General features: G+C 42.2%; 1 protein-coding gene across 5 annotated transcripts in view; it reads right to left on the bottom strand.

Annotated features, from left to right (window-relative positions):
• Window positions 1–2,057: 2,057 nt before the first annotated feature.
• Window positions 2,058–19,188, bottom strand: part of LOC110980508 (poly [ADP-ribose] polymerase tankyrase-like) — a 69,962-nt gene continuing 52,831 nt past the window's right edge. For 3 of the 5 annotated variants that reach the window (XM_087133313.1, XM_087133317.1, XM_087133322.1), the window contains exons 34-46: window positions 18,891–19,174; window positions 18,261–18,424; window positions 15,954–16,059; window positions 14,989–15,158; window positions 13,323–13,473; window positions 12,744–12,865; window positions 12,420–12,585; window positions 11,418–11,598; window positions 11,160–11,267; window positions 9,321–9,529; window positions 4,905–4,994; window positions 3,911–4,037; window positions 2,058–3,204 (exon numbers count right to left, since the gene is read on the bottom strand). In XM_087133313.1, the coding sequence (XP_086989439.1) occupies window positions 3,074–3,204; window positions 3,911–4,037; window positions 4,905–4,994; window positions 9,321–9,529; window positions 11,160–11,267; window positions 11,418–11,598; window positions 12,420–12,585; window positions 12,744–12,865; window positions 13,323–13,473; window positions 14,989–15,158; window positions 15,954–16,059; window positions 18,261–18,424; window positions 18,891–19,174 (2,009 nt within the window). In that variant the 3' untranslated portion in view covers window positions 2,058–3,073. Of the gene's footprint in view, window positions 3,205–3,910; window positions 4,038–4,904; window positions 4,995–9,320; window positions 9,530–9,552; window positions 10,849–11,159; window positions 11,268–11,417; window positions 11,599–12,419; window positions 12,586–12,743; window positions 12,866–13,322; window positions 13,474–14,988; window positions 15,159–15,953; window positions 16,060–18,260; window positions 18,425–18,890; window positions 19,175–19,188 lie in introns of those variants that run through there. The other 2 variants (XM_087133324.1, XM_087133327.1) reach the window with 2 other exon arrangements.

The following is a 19,188-nucleotide window of genomic DNA, read 5'->3' as shown; positions in this document are numbered from 1 at the left end:
AGGTGCGAGACAACGCATCTGCAATTAAGTAGTTGACAGGTAACTAGCTTGAAGAGGTATGTGACGAGGAATGCACCAGCTGAGGAGTTACCATGATAGCATGCACAGGGAGAGTGAATGAGCCCCCCCCCCAACAGTTCAGGTTGGACACTACTGCGGAATTGTCCGTTTTCACTTGGATGAAATTGCTTGATAGCCTGCTGGGTGTGTGCAATGAGAACCGCAAGAAGCTCCATTGGTTGATGAAGCAAAGGGAGCGGGATGCCACCGCGGAGGTTCTGGCATGAGTGCCATCATCTGAGATGGGATCGGATATGAAAAAATTCTGGAACTGCCGCTGGAAATGGGGTCCTTCCGAGGGTGAAGAGTGCCAGTGGAAGACTAGATGGAGCTACTTTCACAATTCTCGTGAATACCCTTGGTGCTTTATAGACAGGCGGAAGGGAATTCACTGGAATTGGTATGTAACACCCATATGGACTGCAGGAACTTTTAATGCTCTTTAAGCATGGGGGACATGAAGATATTAAGCACTCTTCAGGTCCAAAACGTGGCCCACCAACCTCGAGGAAGAGTTTGCAAAAACTGTTGCCAAAGTCTCCATCCGGAAACGTTTCAGTCTGATGAAAGTGTTCAGGGGACAAAGGTTGATAATCGGTCACCTGTCGCCGGACTTCTGTAGAGTGAGGAAGAAAATTGAAGTGAATCCATTTGAAGAGGGATTATGGCTCTCTTTCCTTTTAGGAAGGATATTTCCTTCTCCAAGGAACTTTAGCGTGCAAAGTCAGAGGGGACTGCAAAATTGTGGAGTTCAGGCGGAGCGCTGGTGAATTATAATTGAAAGCCCACAGATACTGTTTGGAGAACCCAGATGTCTGTGGTAATGTGTGTCCATTCGTGAACAAACTGCAAAAGCCGACGACCCCCCTACTGGTCCCAGGGCTAGTGGAATCTGGTTTTAGTTATTGCCCCTTTGGAACACGGACCTGTTGGGATTTAAAGGAGCGCTTTAGTTTAGAGGGCACCCTGTTGGTGTAGAGGACAGACTGACGACTGTGACTTTGGCGAAGCCTTGGCGAAGGAGACTCTGGATTGACGGAATCGAATGTGTAAGGGAAACAAATACAACTTCTGTTACCTTCATGGGGAAATTTAGATGAGGATCGCGCGGAATCGTGGCAACGCAGATCAAACTTCTCGGCCGTCTTGAGGCTTTTGGTTTTTTGGAGCATGACTTTACCAAACGTGTCATTAATTAAAACGGTCACTTCCTAGAATTATGGGCAGGTCTTCCATTCGCTTTCTAGATCCCGCGAAGGGCCAGAATAGATAATCAATTATCAGTCATTTGCCTTAACAGTCATCCTGGAATGATTTGAACATGCTTACGAGGTCAAGGCCTCGTAATGATGTGTCTTCAGAGACACGAGCTAAGACATCAGAAAGCAGAAAAAAGTTGGATGTTTGACACCGTGGTGAGTATGTCTGTCCGGTGTTTCTAGAGATGTAAAGAGACTCCGGTACGTACAGGCATAGGGCGTGTAGTGTGTGGGGGAGACGTCACTCAAGTGCTTGTGCATGCGTATGGGAAATGCATTTGTAGGTATCGGAGGTGAGGTATTTTCTGTAATAGGACAACATTCGTGCTGCAAATTTGCACATGAACACATTTCAACTGCAAATTTCGGTGACGTAAAATTCGCCTGAAGAATGAACCAGCCTTGTCAGTATATAATTTCAAAAGTGAAGTACACTTATTCGAAGTCTGGTTTTTTTTTAGATATATTCTTTCTAGCTCCGTTTCTACGAGTTGTCTTTCGTAAAGTTCGTTTGTTCCAGGAATGTTTTCTTCAGTTTTCTGCAAAAATATAACTCGTAAAAGCGAAGTCGAAAAACGGTGGCTAAAAATGGACTTCGAAAATATAAACTTTATCCAAACGATCTTCGAAAAATACACTTCACTTTTGAGATAATATACTTATAGCATTACAGGGCTTTCGTACTGCTGTGAAAATCCATATTGTAACTGTTAAGAATTGCACATAAATCACAAGTGATTCTGGCGACTAAATCTTTATTGCAGGTTTTGACATACTTCTAATTCACTCTACCAAACAACGCATAATGAAACATCGAATCACATGACACGTAAACTATGTGGAACTATAGTCATGAAACTTATCTGTGTGAATCTAACATAATTTTAACACCGAAAAAATCACCATGCACGACAGCTAAATATAAATGAATAACATTATTTTTAAAGAAGTGTGAATTTTACGGGAAAACAGGTCTCATTCTTCCCGGCATTTATTCGTTTATGTTTACTTAAATTACAAATTTCAGAACATTCATTTCATTTCCACCTTCAAATGTGACCCACCCAATAAAAGTCACTGCAATCCCACATTACTGGTGTCTCACATCAAATCAAATCAGATAAGATTAGATCAAATCAGGGGTCCAGTCTGTTCTGTAACTTTACTATGATGGATGCCACTACGAGCAACAATGAGAAAGAGTCACTGAAAGTCAATGTTCACTTGCTAAAGTTGGCTTCGTTGTGTTGTTCAGTGATATCAACTCTCGATTTAATCACTAACATTAACAAGGGATAGACACTCTAAACTCATTTCACCTAGGCTGAAAGAATGCGTGCAGTTTCTCTTGATATTTTTAAAGCTTTTGCTGGATAGCCAACAATATTCAGAACAAAACATACGATTCAAGCAACATAAAAGAAAACCTAGATTTGAAAAAAGCAAACTCAAGCCGCATAAATATTTGCACGAACTTTTGGACCATCCTTTAAAAATCTTAAGTTGACTCATCATTCGTGCATGAGTAGTTGAAACAAACATCCCCAGGAAAATATCAAACTTGAGGAAAAACTCCAGAAATGGTAAGAAAAACATAAAAGATTCCATGTTGTATATACTTGACAAATTCATTTGAACTCTCTGGATTAACATATCCTCTATCCTAAATAGAAATAAAGATTTGAAAAATGTATTCAAAACGTCTAATTTGCTGTCGCACAGTATGGCATGAATCCCCAGTTACTTCAGGTTCTTTACTTAGCACCCGTCACTTGCACCAGGTAGCGTAGGCAGGCTTGCTCCTGGGTGGGAACTATGTAAAAGCTACCAAAGCGGCCATGCCGACTGTGAACGGGCAGCGGTCTTTCAGCTGGCAATAACACACCTTACAGCGGAGAAAAAAAGGGGGAAAAATCAGAAACAGGTTTTACAAGTTGTAGTGTGCATCAGTTGTTCTAAGTAATTGCATTTAGTTTATTTACTGCATTACAAATTTCAAAAGGCAAAATGACCAAAAATCAAATCCAATGCAATGAATTCGGAGATTTTAGTTCAAACGTTTCAGGCCACGACTACATGCAGCCACCATGTAACAGTAGTGGAGGGACTGTCTTGAACAATTTGACCTTTGCGTCAAAAATAGCAAAAGGTCACATCAATATGCGTAATCATCATAATTATGATCATATGGATATGAATAGGAATGAGGTGTAGGGTAAAATGTATGGCACAAGATGACATTTTATCTCATACACAAGATCATCTTGTACCACACTTTCTGATCCTGTGCTATTCCTAACCCTTACTAAAGGACATCTTGTGCCATACATTTTACCCTACACCTCATTCTTATTAATATCATATGATAATAATTTTGATGCTTACGCATATTGATGTGACCTTTTGCTGTTTTTGTCGCAAAGGTCAAATTGTGCCAGACGGTCCCCGCACTACTGGTATTAAACTTGGTTGACCAAACCAACTTTTGTTCCAAATTGTCCCTGACTGGCACCGTGTCGCTTGGATATTCTGGGTTTATTCAAAAGAGAAAAATCTGCCCAGCAGCAAGAAAAAATTCCACTTCATTCTACCTGTGGGCAAGAGAAGTTCTCGCTCAGTGTTGATCTTGGTTCTGTCAGACCAGTAAGCGCTGTCAAATTCCTTCTTCCGTTCATAGTTGTTCCATTCACTGGGACTTGCTGTCTTGCCAAGTGCAATCTACCAAACCAGACGTATTTTTTAAAGTTGGCAGAAAGTGTGGTACAAGATGACCTTGTGTATGGGATAAAAGGTCATCTTGTGCCATACATTTTACCCTACACCTCATTCCTATTCATATCCATATGATCATAATTATGATGATTACGCATATTGAGCAGCTTTTTTTACCACACAACGGGTGGGTGAAAGGGCATGAGGCTCCTTACCATGAAAATAGGACCAAAAAAACAGTGCCCAATTTCACTGCTGAGCACACGATTTCATGCTAACAGGGCTTTGCATATTTCATGGAGACCGTAAGCAGCAAGTACAGCAAAAGGCCCTTTTACTCGGTGGAAGAATTTGCTCAACGTAGTGAAAAAATGGAAATCATTGTGCATGCGCACCATAAATACAAACACGCCATCACAGCCATGAAATTGTGCTTATGGTTGGCAAAATATTATGCTTCAGGAAGCACAACTTCTCTGCTGTTAAGGTGCTCTTCCACATGTGCGTCAACACTTGTGCCGTTGTGCATCCGTTAAAATCGCTCCCGGGGCGATTTTGACGGCCAAAGGCAAACGCACGTGTTTTATGTTTATGGAGTTGACTGTTGGGTCCAAGAAAGTGAAAGAATTAAACGCATTAAATAAAGCATCGTGTCCGTACCCAGAAAACGTACGTGTGGAAAGGCGCATTTAAGTAGCCCCGTGATCAATTCAAACGTTTGCAACTTCTTCCATAAATATGTCCCCGAACTATATGAAAGGATTAATTTTTCTCTGTCAGAAAAAAAGTGAAAGCACAATGCAGGCCATCATGACGACACACGAAAGAATCCTCTTTCTGTTTTTCTTTAACGGTTTGATTTACTTAGCCTACCTCCATCAGAAGGAAGAACTTGGAGTCTTTCTGGCCAAACATTCTTCCACTTGAGGACATGTCGTTAAATGAGGGTGATGTGTAGATCCCCTGCATGACATTTTTTAAAGAAGAAGAAAACATCTTCTGAAGACTGCTCACTATACAGACCGACAACAAAATGATAAAATAATGATTGAAAAACTCGTAACCCCGAAGGGATGTGAAAAAACTCACACTGGAGGCCTGAGGGTGAAATTCAACGAGGTTCAATTCGCATTGCCCGGGGTCGAAATAAGATACGTGCTTTTCTGTTCAATGTAGAAAAATTATTTGACATCCCTTTTTCAGTAAAGTGTAATGAAAAAGCACTCTTTAGATATTTAAAACTTGCGCACTTTTCTAGACAACCAATGGCATTGTTGCTATGATGTTTTTCCGTTTAACTTGTGAAAATTTGCTTTATTGACACAACACTGAATCACCAAGAAAAAGAAAATTCAGGTTAACAAACTGGAAAACCGGCATCGTTTATGCACAAAGCAAGTTAAGTGTTTTCCTGGGTAACATCACAGTTTTGCTCATGAATATGGAAATTTTCATAAGTAAAACAATATCAGGGTGTCTTGCTTACAACTTTACACCAACTTGAAATTAACTGAAAGTCAATCGTCTCGGCTTCCTACACATACAAAGTACTTGGAAACCAGATTCAAACTCCTGATTTCTTGGACCTAAGTTTGGTTGTGGTATGGTAACTGTGGGGCTCCTGGCCAACGGTGTCGAGGCTTACAATCGGCCATCTCAACAAGCAGCTGAAAAATAAAGCTAAGGGGACGGATCCATGGTGCGGCAGTCGACTCCCAAGGGATAAACGAAGCTTCCCTCCGAACACAGAACGGCCAGAAGGTGGCTGGATGCTGGGACTACAAGCGGGGTCCGATTTTTAACAAAAACAATATACAGCCTTATTTCTAATGACAATTTGTCTTTACATGTCGTCTGCGTAGGATTAGTTCGTCCGAAGCCCGTTTCGGACACGGCCCTAGTATGGGCGTGCGCGCCTGTGCCTGCCTCCGCATTAACATCCAATGCGCAGGCGTATCGCTGGGCGAATGGCGCCCACGCTGATTAATTAACACCTTTTTGGCAGATTTCCCCATCTTGCACCGTTACCCGGCGCTATAAAATCTTTAGGTCGGCCTTAGCACAGTCCCTTCGCGCCTTATATAGCCTCGTGAGCAGACCACTGCCGCGACTATGCCTGGGAGCGCGCTACATGTGACAAGGAGTGACTAGCATTGCCCAATAACCTACGAGCAATAGGCGCATTGAATTGATGTGATGAACAGTCTTTTTACCTCACGCACGTGCGCATGCGGCTACCACTCTCTGATCTCCAGCCTCCAAACCTCTAAAGCAGCATTTTGCAGCCAAGGAAACAAAATGTGATTTCTTTTCTGTCAGATTTTAGGAGGAGGAGTATGGATCATCTTCGTGATTATTGCCCAAAACGTTTTCCATTGTTTTGTAAATGAAGTGTTTTTGTTGCAGATACTCATAAGCGGTGGCGATAATGTTTCATTGGACTGCAGTTTAAGATTGCCAGTTCTTTTTAAATACTTTAGTATCCAAGGTACAACGAAAACATAATTCGGCACAACGAACAAGGTTTCAATGCGTATGAGAGCCGGCAGCTTGGTCTTTGAGTTGGTGTTTGGGTGGCTGAGTGGTGTCTGGGCCGGGAGGTTAGACCAGTGTGTGAGTTTTCATTTTTGTTGAGGTTCTTTGTTGAGGTGTTTGTGGTGATTGTTTTTACTCGGGTTTTGTTAAGTTTCCTGGCTTCATCTGAGCCGTAAGCACTGTAAGTACGCACTGTTGCTTAGTCGAACTTAGGTCAAAGGATTAGTTGATCATTACATAATGGGGAAGGAATCCATGCCCCTCTCCCAGCTAGTATTCATAAATGCATAAACCGAGGGAGCGGATCGAACGGTGTCAGCCCGATTAATTCATCGGTCATTATGTTTGTCTAGAACGGAGTATGGGATCTTTTTATCAAACTAGATTTTACTGAATCACGCTAATGATCAAAATCCCCACTGATCCGAATTACTTTCACAGCCGTATTTTTACTCAAACAAAAATAACATTTTCATTCACTCTCTGAGGTCCAACGACGTCAGTAAAATGAAGAAGGTGAAGACTGCGGACCGCACTGCATGATCTCGTGCGCGTGCATGTTACGTGGTAGCGTACAGAATATCTTATCGCCCTGTTCTTGGGCAAACTTGGCGTAGCGTAGGAGAATAGGCCTGGCCCCAACCTAGACTCCATGGGTTGCGTGTACGTTCCTTTACCAACCCCTGGTCGTGTAGACTTCGAAAATGACGCTGACTGGCTACTCCGAATGAATATACATAAACGTAAAGTTAATCACACGCATATTTCAAAAGCTACACGCTCGCCCGTAAACACACTGACTACAGGCTTAATTAAATATCCCAAAAAGTAGGCTATTTAAATTATACAATACCGGCGGTTAGATTACGCAAGGCATGGTGCGAACCAACAAAGCGCGGCAAGATCGTACCCATGGGAACGAGGTTGGCCTGACCCCTCTAGCTTTTATGATCCTCTATGTAATAATAATAATAATATGAGCATTTACAAAGCGCACAAATACACCTGAGAAATATAATAGGCGCTCATGGCGCTGAAAAAGTTTAAGTAAATTAATTGCAGCTATGTACAGGAAAATAGATATGCTTAAAACCTAGCACCTTAGGCAAGCTTATAAAATTTTCTCTTGAGTGCTGTTTTGAAACTGCTGAGAGATGTGCTGGACCGGACGTTCGAGGGGAGACTATTCCGCAAACGCTGGGCAGCGATACGGATCTGTCTCCCCAGGATCGGTCCGATCTCGTTACTGCCGGAAGATGCTGGTTAGCAGACCGGAGACCTAAACGACCGGAATTGTGTGGAGACAGGAGTGAAGACAGATACGGGGGAGAAGTGTTACGTAGTGAGCGCTACGTTAGAAGCATTAGTTTGTACATGATTCTATATTTGATGGTAAGCCAGTGGATATGCTGAACGGTGGCAGTTATGCGTGAGGAGCGTTTGGTTCGTGTAATGAGGCGCGCAGCACAATTTTGTTATGCTGTAATAGAGCCTGAAAGTAAAAGGTCACGCAGCGAGCTTCCGGAACCCTCGCGGCACGGTCCTCCTATGGGGATTTTACGTTGGCCGTCCTATCACGTTCGATAATTTTTTGAAGAATAATTCCTAACTGAAACCAGCCAATGAAACACTCATGTTGGAATTTTACCTTTGCCTTCCTCAAGTAATATGTTGGAAAAGTTACACTGAGATATGTAAAAAGTAAATTTTCTTAACAACCTTTCACTTCCGGCGATATCGTACCTAGGTCTCCATGTTCATGCAAGTTTGCTTTCAATGCCCGTGCTCACGGGAAAACGAGATTGTTCAACGTAGCAAATAATTTACCAACTTGCAGTCGATGGGTTCCAGATTCCGTTGAGTTGACATCACGCAGTTGTTGTCAGCAAAGGTTAGATAAAAGATTAAAATCTTTTGTAATTGAAGTAGAATATTGCTTTAAGTTTACTACTTTATAAATTACAAGACTGTTTAAAATATTTTGTCTGGTTTTATTTCGGTTTCTACCAACGGACAACCATAAAATATCACAAATTCTAAAATGTTTGTACGTTATTTATCCTATCCAAGGGTTCCGGAAGCGCGCCATCAGGGGTCAACTTTCAGGCTCTATTGATTCAGCAGTTGTTAATGAATGCCAAAGAGAGGAGATTTGCACATGTCAAAGTGCGAGGTAACGAAAGCGTGTATTAGTCGTTTTGTCGCTTTTTCCGAAAGGTGTTTACAAATTTAACTGAGGTTTGAGAGGTTGTTTGTGATCTACTTCGAAATGTAGGAAGTGTGTGATTGAAAGGTCAATGCAGAATCCATAACGATCCCTAGGTTATGAAATCTTCAAGAAGGAACGATATCTGAGTCTCCTACAGTGATATGGTTAACAGTGACTTTACCGAGTAAAGCTCTTTTATTTCACTACGTAGAGCGCCATCTATCGCCCACGCTGCGCCTTTCACCTAACGCCCTCTGTCGCGTCACAATATGTTCTTTGAATTAGTTTCATATCAAATTTGTTGAAAATTTCATCAGTCCTTTTCCACACCACTTCTTCACAAAAGCTTTGAACCCAGTTTTGCTGACAAAACTATTAAATGTCATGTAACTAGTTCTGAGACAATCATGGCACAGAACCAGTAGGTGAGGTTTTATTATCCATGCTTCGTTCTAGCTGGGCTGATGGGGAAAACTTGACTACGACACTGAAGAGGCTACAGACTGTGTATTGGATGGATCAATACAACTGCTTGCCAACCTTACCTCTCCAAGATTACAGTACCGGTCGTCTGGTTTGTACTCTCTGTCTGAGACTGGTATGCCCAGCTTCATGGTAGACAGCAGGTTTGCTGAATTGCAGTTGTGCCAAAGCAGCTTGTGGTTGTCCAAGCGGCAAGACTGCAATCGCTCCTCCTCGCCTTTGCGAGATATTCGGAAAATGGCCTTCACCTTGACTTTGTTATCACCTCTCACTTGGAGACACACAATAAGGGCCCGGATAAAGACAATAAAGTGATGTTTCTTAAATTCACGTACAGGGCAATCAATGAGTTGAATGTCTTAGCCCATACAAAATACATGGAATGAGGGGTATGGTGATATCATGTGGCCCTCGAGTAACAAGGCAGATTCTGAGAGTTTTCTCTTTAAAGTCCTGATATCATCACAAATATCTTAAGCAACATCTTACTATATATTCTCATTTAAAAAGGCAGCTGAAGATGCACAGATCTGAAGAAGATACAAAAAGACTAAAAGATTGTCAGAGACTATCCCTGGGGATGTATGATATGGATAATAGAACCTGAGTACTTTATTTGTAAGTTCAGGATACCCAACAAATGTACACTGTTTTTCACTTTGGTTCGGCCTCAAACTAACCCTGCCTTCTCAGTGAACACATAAATTCTTAGTGGTAAAGAGATAAATAGACACCGATTCCCCTAGTTATAAAGTCAGGTTTGGCTCTTGTGAGGGGATAACGACTAGTGTTCTGGTCATCTGCATAATAGAGCTCTTAGGAGTAGTTACACAATGGTAAAAGAAGTGTCACACATATTGCCATTGTCTACCTGCATGCATTTTATGCACGTTCAAGTACAAAATTCATGCTCAAAGACAAACTGAATGACTTGCTAAGCTGAACAATAAAGTGTTACCAGCTGAAATACCATCGGGTTTGTACCATCTAGAATTAATTAGCTGAAAGCTCACTTCTGTTCAGCTGGAGAATATACAATTAAGTACTAAGCTTTCCTACAACACTGCACCTACAGTTGTTCTCAAAAGTATTCATACCTTTGGAAAATAATAGAACACAGTCCCAACCGTCAAGCACAGTGGTGGCAACATAATGCTATGGGGTTCCTTCCCTGCTAGTGGCACCGGGAACCTCATAAGATACGGGCACCATAAAAAGGAGGATTCTATCATGATCCTGAATGACAAAGTAAAGCGTCTGCTGAGAAATTCCAGCTTGGACCTGATTGGACATACCAGCAGGACAAATTATGACCCCATACACACCACCAAAGTATTACAGCAGTGGTTCAAGGACAGTGGTATCCATGTACTGGAATGGCAAAGTCAAAGTCCTGACCTAAATCCAATAGAGAATCTGTGGAGGGAGCCAAAGACTGGAGTGATGGCCAGAAGACCATCCAACCTGACCCAGCTGGAGGCTTTCACCAAGAAAGAGTGGACTAACATCACAGGAGACACGCAGAAAGCTTGTGGACACTTGTAGGAACCGTCTTGAGGTAGACATCAAGAACAAAGGTTACGCTATTGACTATTAAGAAAGGACAATGGACTATGTAAACCTGGAGTGTGAATAATTTTGAACAGGAGCAAAAACGAAACCTAGGCCGTATCTATTATTATGCAAATGAAGTTTAGCCAATACACACATGGGTTTGTGTATTGCAACAAACAGAAAAAAGATATAATGGAAGTGCCAACATATTAGCTTTTAAAAATGAAGAAGTATGTTATTTTCCAAAGGGTATGAATACTTTTGATCACAACTGTACATGTAGGCTAAGGGTTTGAATTCCTACTAGAGAAACGGTGTTCAGGAAAAACATTGACACAGACACTCACTGGACTGGTGGATAAACTGCAGCAGATGTCGTTTCTCCTCGTCATCCTTATCCAGAAGTTTTAGTTTGCAGTCCAAGGCACGATAAATGTAGTCCAGGGGATGGATTTCTGAAAACAAAAATCACTATATTCCACTTCTGCTTCCAGCAAAATAATTTCATCTCATTCACAACATGTTCTTCATAAACAGAGCTTTGGCACTTTTAGTTCAATTTTTTTTGGGGGGGAGGAGGAGGTCAATTTCTCCATAAGACTAACCCTGTTTCCTGTACATCGCCCCCAGTAAGATCCTGTTGAGCATCTCCAGGTCCATCAGATCAAAGAGTTTCTTTCTCTGCTTCTCCAACTCATCCTGGATGGTAACTGGCCGCACTGTGATGTGTGAAAAGTTCTCGTAAGGAATCAGCTGGTGCAGATACTGATTGCTTAGGTCATAAAGCTGCGTGAATAAAAAAAAATACAAGATGGCGCAGTGACAAGCCACAAATAAAAGACAAGATGTAGCCTCATCGAGGCACAGAATCACTGAGCATTCCTGCAGGTTCCCGGGTATTGTATTCCCATGCAATTTTTCTGTTCTGCGTATTAGAATTGGGCTGTGAAGACGCAGAATATTATCACCATGGTTGTCAATTCTGGGATGCTTTTATCATTTTTTCCCCACCGCAATTTTCGGTTTTATGATCTATTTTTGCCATATTGATTTATATTTATAATCCATTGGCTGCTCCTATTTTGTGGCCATTTCCTCGATCCAATCTCGATCCATCTCGATCGATCCAAACAGACCTCAATTCTGAAACTGTTCAAGGATTGAGGACTGTTAGGACTAAGAAAGGCATTCCTGACACAGTAAGCACATGCACAAATCCAATTATTCACCAGTTGGTTATCACGAGTTTTACTTGAATCAAATTATGCTCTCTTTGATTCAGGATGAGTACATATTCATTGCATTCCTGTGAGAAAAAAAGTTGTATTTTCCCCTTATTCCGTAAATGTATATCAGATACAGAAATTACTACATAATACAAATGTTTCTAAGCTACAACCTGATTTGCAAAAGAGACAGAAAATTGATAAAATTGCTCATCATATTCATTCAAACTGGATAACAGAGGTTCCAAGACTATATCATTTGGTTTTTCTTTTTTGTGCCTCCTCAAACAATAAAAGCAGCTACATCAAGACACCCTCTCATCAATAAATGCAACAAGGTGGGTGTCTAATAAAAATGTATTCCTCCAAAATTTATTGTACCTTTTCTGCAAAGTAGAGATCTCTCTTATGAGTAAAACGGACTGGTCTTTCCCCCGGTGAAGCTGACATCGCATCTTTAGAATCTTTAACTTGTGGGATTAAATTATGTTTGGAGCGTCTGATTCTACTCTGGTTTTTCTCCAAGTCTCTCCTTTTGATCAACTCACTGCAGGAACAGAACAGTCAGGAATGCTTTTCAGAAAAACAACAAATATTTTGAACGATTTTCTTTTTAAACCAATGTTACAATTTCACGACAAAAATTCAACAGCCCACCCTCCACTGGCAGAAGCTGCTTGATGGACACGTACAAATTTTCATCACCTGATCTGGTCCAGAACTTTTTTGGCCTCCAGTACCGTGTCTCTTGAAAAGTGGCCAAAGTTCATGATGGAGGTGTCGACCTTTGTTTCCTTGAGAGCCTCCTCTAACACCTCGGGCTTTGTCTGAAAATGTAATAATTTACAAATGAGTTCGTCGTCGACTTTATTTCGTAGTGGCGTGGTCTACTTCTCACAAGTCCATCATTAACCAAAGTCAGGAATTACTGAAACTGTGACGGCTCTCCTGAAACTGCTTCCTGGTTCGTATGACGTGACTTGTGACCTAAACAGATAATTATCGCGTCATTTCACTCCCGAGGGTCTCCAATACATGTGTCTATTTTGAGGCAATATTCCATTCGGTAGGCACATTTTTTGTTTCTTGTGAGAATTTGAAAACACCAGAGACAAACCAAGCATTAATAGGTGCAATAAACACAGCTATATATTATTTGTTGAGCTGAAATACCACTACACTACGGCAGTATGGCTCTGTACCGTGTGATGCAAACACAGTTTACACTAAAGAGCCTTCTGTTACAACCGTCAGTATAGCAAGGGCAATAGAAATCAAACTCACCCACATGCGAAGGACATGTTGGATTTCCTCTGGTAGTTTGCAGGGCACAGGTGAATCCAAATCAAAGCGGAAATCTCTGAGTGCACTGTTCCTCTTTGCTTTCCAAGGCTTGAACTCCATCAGTGCATACATATTTGGTTTCTTCTGAAATCTGCAGGTTTTAATAGGCAACAGCAGAAGAACAGTTTTTGCATTGGCTGCACAATGTGAAATTGTGATCATGTTGATGCTCACTTCAAATAAAAGTTATAGAAGTAGGTTTCCATACATAAACTACAGGGCCCAATGTCAAAGAGTTCCTTGAAAGTTAGTAGAAAAGCCACGCTTACTATATCAAAAGTATATTGCTCACTATAAGCTCTGTTTCATGGCAGTACTTCATGCGGTTGTGCTTTCCATAACTCATGCATAGGTATTTCCGTATGTATTTCACAACAATGGGCAAACTTGTCCTCCAAAATAAGCGTGCCTTTTGCTGTGCTTACCGCTTCCCCATGAATTAAATGGAGTCTCTATCCGTCAGCATCAAATCAGGTGCTCGACGGTGTCGTGGAATTGGGTACAGATATGAAAGGGGATTGGTGGGTTAGAGGATTACATTAAAAGATATCTTCCATCGAGTAGCGTAGCTACGATTTCACTCGTGGGGCACCTTAGGGGGGCGCCAGCATCTTATAGGTGCGCCAGCTTTCGGTGGTGTGGGTTTTGAGGGGCAAGCTTTTGTTAGCCTTGTTCCATATCCATTTATCCGTTGTTTTTGGTTTTGTTTTTTTGGTGGGGGCATCTGGAGGCACTGGGAATTTGTGGGGGGGGGCACATTCCTCCCCCTGTCGTGGCTACGCCACTGCTTCCATCTCTGTGACCTTGGTTTGAACCTCCTCCTGGTCGTCATATGGATTGTCTTTCCAGTCCCTACCTGATTATCCCTTGAACTATTTACCTGGGGTTCATATCCCACCTCTAAAACTTGACACCCCCTCACTGTCACCTCCCAATTCCCAGGGGCCCTGAGGGAGAACCGTTTACAACGGGTAGGGTTTTATACCTTGGGTCGAATTTTGAATGAATTAATTAATAAAACATATCAAATAAACTCTCTCCTTTGTATTTTTTCGGATTATACGGCTCAACTTGCTTGTTCCAAGAGGACGAATCACTTATCTTTACAGTACAATATCTGATGATATTATTATAAGTTATTTTGACCTCTCTTGATATAAATAAACTTTGTGCTTTTAATACAATTATTAATCCAGTGAGTGACCACTCTAAATTAGGGTACAAAAATGGCCCCGCCTTGCTCCTACAAAAAGAACAATTCAAAATGATACCGTATTCCCCCAACATTGAAAGGTCTATAATTTCTGGCTAGTGGGCAAACATCAGTGACGACATGAAATCATGCGAGTTGCAGGTTGACAACAGAAGAAGTTGTTGAACAATCGCAGCATCCCGTAAAGTGACAAAAGGGGAGTTAAAATATTTGTTTTTAGAAGTGTGAAATATACATTTTACAGCCAAGCGTGTCGGCGATGTCGCTAGATATCGACCTCTTCCCACATTGCAGTGAGCATACTGATTAGAACTCTCTAACAATGGTTCAACAGTAATTCGAATTGTCCTTATTGGTCCACAGTCCTGTAGTTACAACTAACGAGTGACTCACCGTTTGACATCTGCCCAGTTATTTTCACTTTTGGCTTTGAAGATCTTCTCAAACTCAGCGATTCCTTCTTCCTTCTTGCAAAAATATGTGTTGTTGGTCTCACCATGGTAGCCTTTGAGAAGACCCCGGTGGGAATAAAGCCTTATGATGCCATTTGGAAGTTTATTCAACTGGGAAAAGCAAATACAGTTAAAGGATCAAAAGAAGTCATTAGTTCACTTTTAGACACTTATGATGTACAGCTGATTTCAAAAAGCAATTTATAATTCTCCATGGGTTGTAATCCAATCATTATGAGACAAACGTATCGTCATCATCTCTTTACAGTCAATGCCTTTTTCAGAACATCACTACCTGTAATAAACATTGCTCTACTCAATTGTTGGAAGTACCGACCAATCAATTTGGTTGCCAAATTTTCTGTACACTTTCATCGAAGGGTGAAATTGTGTTGGACTTATATTGACGAAAGCCAAGAAAAACCTCAGTTTTACTAGCAAAGAAACAGTGGAGAACACGCCATATATATCATGAGTAAAGAAACACATACGAGCAGAAATGACCACGTACAGTCTGGCCGTGTCAACCTGCAGACACGCACTGTGCTGAAAAAGAAAATCTTGCTTCCTTAGACTACTACAAGGGGAAGGACTTTGATCTCGAATAAATTTCACAAAAGACGTGGATTTCTACTGATGCATTTTTGATTGATTTCTTATTTTGCATAATGCGAATGCGTTGACTAAAGTTCCACTCACAAACTCATTCATGAGGCATTCCTGCAGGCATTTCAACAAGGTCAAATGCACTGGTGACCAAAAATCGTTACACCGAACGACGGCTACACGAAATGCTTTCTTGTGGACAAACTTAATTTTGTCACAGCAGTGTTGCACAGTACTTGGCTCAAACTATGCGACGGAGAAAGTGTTTTTCCGACACGACGCAGACAAAGAGATACATACCTGCAAGGTGAAGAATCTGCATCCACTCCGATAATCCTTTTCAATTTCCACTTTTGTCATGCTTACACGGTATGGAATATTCTGTTCCTCATCCATCATGACATTCCTTCAAAAACAATTTCAACTTCAGTAAATTACGCAGTTGGTGATTAAAGTAATTGCACGGGATGATTCCAATTGTATTTCTTCCTTTTTCACAATTCAGTCTTTCCACAAATAAACAAATTCATGCAGTTCTTTAGTAGGCTAAAACTGCAAAATGGACAAACTATCAAATATTAACACACTGTCATAATCGCTTCAAAAATGTGGAAGAGTCTACCTATCCAAACAGTCGCTTTAGCAAATTTTCTTTCAGTGCAATGCGCCCTTGATTGGTGTAACGAAGCGGCGCCGCCACACTCATTCTTCCTTTTTGGTGAACCTCAGTGGTGAACCTCAGCCAGAGATCGCTCTCAAGCACCGAGAGCAAAGTCCTGTCTTTAGGCATGAACTTTGCCCTCCCGCCGAAGACGATCCCGGTTGAGGACATCATCCAGTCAACGGAGCCAGCGCTACAACACCTCAGCAAAACCGAAGCAGACGACGCCCGCATCCAGCTCTACCAAGCCCTCAAGCAAGCCAAGACACCCAAGACCAACATCTCAAGACAGGAGCTCGCTGCAATCAAGAATCTGCGCCAAGACAAGTCGATCCACATCCTGCCGGCAGACAAAGGTAACGCAACAGTAGTCATGGACAAGGTCGATTACGATAGGAAGGTCACAGACATTCTCTCTACCCCCACCTACCGTCCCCTCCGGAAGGACCCCACGCCAGCCACTGAGCGTAAGATTGCCAGCAAACTATTGGCTCTCCAGCGTTCTGAGGCTATCCCTCTCTCGTTGTGCAGACAACTGAGACCCTCTAGCTCCACTTGCCCCCGGTTCTTTGGCCAGCCCAAGATCCACAAGCCCGACATTCCACTCCGCCCCATTGTAGCCTCACGAGGAGGTCCTACCTACAACACTGCGAAGCATCTCACTAAAATTCTCAAACCCTTGGTGGGTAACACCCCTCATCATGTGACCAACTCAGACCAATTCGTCCAACACATCCAGAACCTCAACCTACAGCCCAGCGATATCATGGTCAGTTTTGATGTCGTTTCCCTATGACAAATCTGCCATTGTCAAACACTCACACGCCAAGGACCACATCATCAACTGGAAAGACGCAGAACTCATTGTTCCTGTCAACAGATGGCACCCAAGACGCATCAGAGAAGCCATCGAGATCTACAAGCACAACACTGTACCCCAAGACATCGGTTTCAACATTAGCAACATCTGGCGCCCCCTACTCCCCCTACAGACCAATGGGTCACCTATACCCATGGTCCACAGTCCTCCCCCCCACAGCACCCACGGCAACAATGACACGCTTCACTGAGCCCACCAACAGTAACCCACAAGATTAGGATCCAACCACCAGCCAAGCTGTTCCACATCAACGAGTTTCCACTGCACTGAATCCTCTCCACCGGTACTTAAGCCCCACACACTCCAGAGTTCGGCACTCTTTCTCCTGAAGACGAACAGAGCACACTGTTCGAAACGTCGAGTGAACCCCGGTTCTTTTCAGAACCACACACACTCAAAGAGAGAATTTGATTATACATGGTGTCACCGCAAACTTCACATAGTTAGTACTTTCGCCATGCATAGCCTCAAGTCTTATTTAGGGCTTCCGTTGTCGGCAAGTACAGACGCGCAAAGTGCAGCACGGTGGTGTATCTTGAGACTTCGCATGGCAGATGAGCACGATGGCAGTTATTTTTATTGCAAAAACCTTGATGAACAAAATTGCTCTGCCACTCTGAAATCGAATGACACTTATGAACGCTGCCATTTCGGAACAATAGTAAAGTAGTAAAATGCACAACTCGAGAAATTCCAAGGTGTCAAAATGTACACATTAATTAGGCCTAACGATGGCACAAAGAAAAAGGACGAACATGGTGGCGGCACCGCGTCGAAGCACTAGTGGGCGCACTACTGTTGTTTTTTAGTTTTAAGAGAATCGCAAAAGGTGTGAAAGGAAATTTGTTAAAGAAGAGACTGTTTGGGTAGGATGACAGCAGTGGACCTGATAATCTAACATTTTACAAATTAGTCTGAGACATTTCAAAGACAAAGTATCTGCTCGATCCATACCTATTCAATCAGCCCCTAAGGTCTACAGTGAATTTGTAGGCTGTTTCGGACAAAGACAACAAAAGGAATCAGAACAAAATCATCTAAGAGTCACAAACCCTGGTCGTCCTACCTCAACTCATCTTCTTTTTCCTCCTCTTCAGGTCTTGAGTCATTTAGTTGTCTTGCCTTGCTGCGTTCCAACTCAAGAAGCTTTAGCATTGCTTGAGAATCGCTGTCTACATCGGGCTGGGATGAGGGGAAGTCCAGACGGTCGGACCAGGCTGGGGAGGCAGGCTTGGGACAAACAATATTTGTATAGAATTAAGTAACAAAGAGGCGCTAGCATGGTCGTGCCAGACTTATATAACACCTCACAAGTTACAGGAAGGAAAATTACAAGGGAATGCTTTTCTCTCAAAGTTGAATTTAGTTTGAACATCTTGTGATAGTATGGGGTGGCTTGACTGTGACCAGCAAGCTTCCCTGTGTGAATCACACTAGCACGCTGTGGACCACTACAGATGGAAGGGATATAGATTTCATAACTCCAAGGAAACCTCCACAAAACACAATAACACAGCACATAAGTACCCTTGCATTGCTCTGAGAGGTATATGCCCTTCAAGCATGTCTTATACAAACAGACTCAATTCTCAAGTCAGTTTGAAAGGAGGAATTTATCAACGTCTCTTCCTTAATCAAGAAATGACCCGGAAAAGCAAAAACAATTGGCGTATTTTCAACTCTTAATAGTGATTACATGTATTTTGTTAGCATTTAGCGGTTCTGTTGCATCAGCTCCAGTCAGTTTCTGAAGAGCGGTGGCCATCTTTCTGGAACCAGTCTCAATGGTGTAATCCATCGGTGTCTTGCCATTTCGGTCCTGCTCGGACAAATTGGCTCCAACTCCTGCGAGCATTTCTAACAATTTCATGTTCTCGTACGTGCCGTAATCGGACGTCTTCATCAGGTGGTGAACTGCAGTTCGGCCAAGTGAGTCCACAGCATTTACGTCCAGACTGCTCGTCAGACTACATTTGGGAACTGTGGATGAAGGG

Source organism: Acanthaster planci, linkage group LG01 (assembly GCF_054643075.1).
Source record: "Acanthaster planci isolate LZ-2023a linkage group LG01, COTS_SCS, whole genome shotgun sequence".
NCBI classification, from domain to species: Eukaryota; Metazoa; Echinodermata; class Asteroidea; order Valvatida; family Acanthasteridae; genus Acanthaster; species Acanthaster planci.
This window is presented reverse-complemented; position numbering and strand designations above follow the sequence as displayed.